General features: G+C 34.5%; 1 protein-coding gene across 1 annotated transcript; it reads left to right on the forward strand.

Annotated features, from left to right (window-relative positions):
• The first annotated feature begins 595 nt into the window (after nucleotides 1-595).
• On the forward strand, nucleotides 596-1,325 carry LOC131857570 (NADH dehydrogenase [ubiquinone] 1 alpha subcomplex subunit 1-like). Its single transcript, XM_059210249.1, has 2 exons — nucleotides 596-805; nucleotides 1,284-1,325. The coding sequence occupies exons 1-2, from the start codon at nucleotides 605-607 to the stop codon at nucleotides 1,323-1,325; spliced, it is 243 nt and encodes an 80-aa protein (XP_059066232.1). The 5' UTR covers nucleotides 596-604.
• The last annotated feature ends 2,042 nt before the right edge of the window (nucleotides 1,326-3,367 follow it).

A 3,367-nucleotide genomic window follows, 5' to 3' on the forward strand; every position in this document is an offset into this window, starting at 1 on the left:
ACTTTTAGTCACAACAAGTAAAAATGACCAAATTCTAGTCATTTTTTGCAACACAACTATAAATGACTAAACAAATGAGTAATTTGGTCATCGGGTAAGAAAACACAACTAAATAATCAGTCACACAAATAAGAATGCCTAAATAAATTACTAATTTGATAATTGAATAAAATACACAACTAAACATCAAATTTATGCTTAAACAATATATATATATATATATATATATTTAATTCCCATTTAAAAAACCTCCAGCCATAACCCTGATGGCCCGTTGTGCAAAGAATATCATTTATTAGATTGTGTTAATTTCTATCGTTGGATATTTATAGGTAAGGTAAAATTTTGTTCTTATAGGTTTAAAGTTTGCATTTAATTTGTCAAAAGGAAGTTTTCATTATTTATCCAAAAGATGGCATATGTGCTTCATTAAAGGAGGAATTTTTTCCAAAAAGAAAGAGAGGAAAAGAAAAGTCATGTAGGAGGGAGTTATAAACTTTTATTTTGTTTAAAACTCTGAAGGATGCCCTAATTTCAAGCAAATGACTCATAATGGTTGCCAAAAGAATTAGCAGAAGTTGAAGGTACGAAGGAAGCATCGAAGATGAATTCCCTATGGGCGGAGGCAGTGTTGCCACTGGGCATCATCGCAGGCATGTTGTCTATCATGGGTACCAGTCAATATTTCATTCAAAAAGTTGCCTATGGTAGGCTGAAGCATGTAAGAAATGATAGATTTGATGTATCCATGGAGAGGAGAGACAAGCGCCTGCTCGAGCAAGTTGCAGCAATGCATTCTTCTATGGTAAATTAGGTAAATACCATTCAAGGACGTGACCTCGTCACTGTTCTCATGCACACATCTATGGGTAACTATGTTTAAATGAATCACAGCTATTATATTATTCATATTCTCTCATACCCTATTTTGAATAGAACTTCCATCTCTGTACCTTATGTCAGATGGCGCTCACATCCTTGTACCTTATTTCAATTGGTGCCCATCCTTGTAACCTATTTCAAAATGATGCCCCGATACGTGTACCCTATTTCAAAATGCTACCCCCCACGCTACACACTACCCTATTTCAAAATTGTGTCTGTGTCCCATACTCTCATTCAAAATGGTGTCCTCATCTCTACACCTTAAATGGAAATTACATCTCTATACCCTTAATGATGTCTACATATTGATATCACATGTTCTTTCTGAGCATGATTTAAACTTAAAAATTGAACCGTTTGTCACTAATGTGTATATTATAATAATATTGTATTTTCAGATGATTGGGCTTATTCAACTTGAGGGAATTTTTAATTGCTAGAATCATTGCTTCATCCAAGGCAAGAAACTCAAACCTCCAAAAATAGTTGGAAGTTTAAAACTATAATTTGTAGTTTAACCCTTCGCTATTTGGGGTACTAAAAGAACACATGGTTTCTTTGTATGGCTATGTCATAATAGTGCTTAGGAACTCTTACTCACACAAGGTTAGATATCCTGTAGGCTTATGCACCCTATGATAATGTGCCAACAAAGTGTTACTTTTAGAGTTGGATTTGAGTGTATCAATATACAAAAAACTAAAAGTATTAAACTTCTCAACATATGTTTGGATCTCCTTTGGTAATTTTGAGTCTATTTGATATAACATCTTATTATAAATGCACATTGACCATAGGCATGATTGTCTTTACCTGATCCTCTTTCATCTGGAACTCTTTTTTCTTTTTTGTTTGGAATCAATCGCCATTGTGTTTTGTTTGTACTGTTTTTTTGTTTTGACTTATATATGTCTTGATTTTTGGTGGCATCTTTGTCACTTTCAATTCATGTGGTTTCACCTGTTCTCGGTGTTTGAGGTTGAGCTATGAGTAGTATTTGAATCTTCTTATGGAATTTTGAAGCTAAGTTAATATTCTATCTAATTGGAAATCCAGATTGATTGTAAGCATGATCCTCTGTGCCTGATTTGCTGACTTCTGAAAGTCACCTTTCTTAATCTCCTTTGGAATCAGTTGTCGGGGTGTTTTGTTAGAAGCAAGTTTTTTTGCTCCCACTTATTTATGGTCTGGATTTCTAGTTTCACCTATTCCTGGCATTTGAGCTTGAATTGCTAGTAGTTTTTGAAAGTGAAATGTCCCTCTTCCTGAGACTTGGGGTTAGCTGGATATTACAGCAGAAATAACAATAAAACACAGGGGAAGTTCTAGGAATATGTAAGAAGCTTAAAAGGTCCTCAACTAAGACAACTGACGTTTAACTGAACCTGTTGTGTTTCAAGTGTGTTCTTTGCCAATTTGTAGCAGCAAATATAATTTTGACAAACTTAAGCACAAAAAGCAACTATAGGGAAATGCTAGAAATCAATTCTAATTCAGTAATAAACTGATCAAACCCTTATTACATGTATTCAACCTTTATATACCCTCAATACATAATCAAACAAGTAAAAAAAGGAACTGAAAAATACCAAGAATTGTTGGAAACCCTTATTTCTTCCTTGCTAGTCATACACAGTCTATTATGACAGCACGCTATAACTCACTCCAGACTGACCCAAACAGCTTGCATGGTTGCTCAATGGATGACTCTAGGCTAGGCGCACCTTCTCCTTATTTTTTTTATTTTTTTTATTTTTTTGGATCCTTCCAACATGCAAATCGTAGCCCCTTAGGTGATTGGCGCTACTCCCCAGGCAATCATACAGCCATCAAAAATATCTCCTTTGGGTATCTTTGTTTCCTTGTTTGCTGCAGCAACAAAATACTGATAAATAACGGTGCCTCTCTGACTAATAAGCACAAACTTGGTCCCTGAATGAAACCAACTGTAAGAGCAAGATCAACTGATATTTCACAGCGTTTGATGTTGTTGTACAAGAATCTCACGTTTTCTTGTACCGATACCTCTTATCACTGCAAAAGAATCTTCTCCTGAAACCCTTGGCCAAAACTCCTCTCAGAGCTCCACACAAAAAATATCAAAACTTAGCATAATCAAAAGAAAACCTAAAATCTTCTTTAATCTTCTCCTTTTAGGGTTGGCACGATTCCCAAGAAAGGTGTGATTTGGCCTGTAATGATGTTTTAACTTTTGTTATTTATTTTTGACTATTGAAGTGTCAAAAAATAAATCATCTTCCATTTAATATAAAAACTGGCCCCATCTGATGAGAAATAGACCCTCACTTAAGTTATAACTTAAAGTGACTTTTAAAACATTAAAACATTAAAGTTTGTCATTTAATATTTAATTAAAAATAATTAAATATTAATATCTCTCTAAGTATTCATCAGAAATGCCTGTCGTCTGAACTGGAGACTGCCAAACCATAATCTGTCCTTGCCCAACCTACTGGCTATA

The sequence above is a fragment of the Cryptomeria japonica genome, chromosome 1 (genome assembly GCF_030272615.1).
Source record: "Cryptomeria japonica chromosome 1, Sugi_1.0, whole genome shotgun sequence".
Lineage (NCBI taxonomy): Eukaryota > Viridiplantae > Streptophyta > Pinopsida > Cupressales > Cupressaceae > Cryptomeria > Cryptomeria japonica.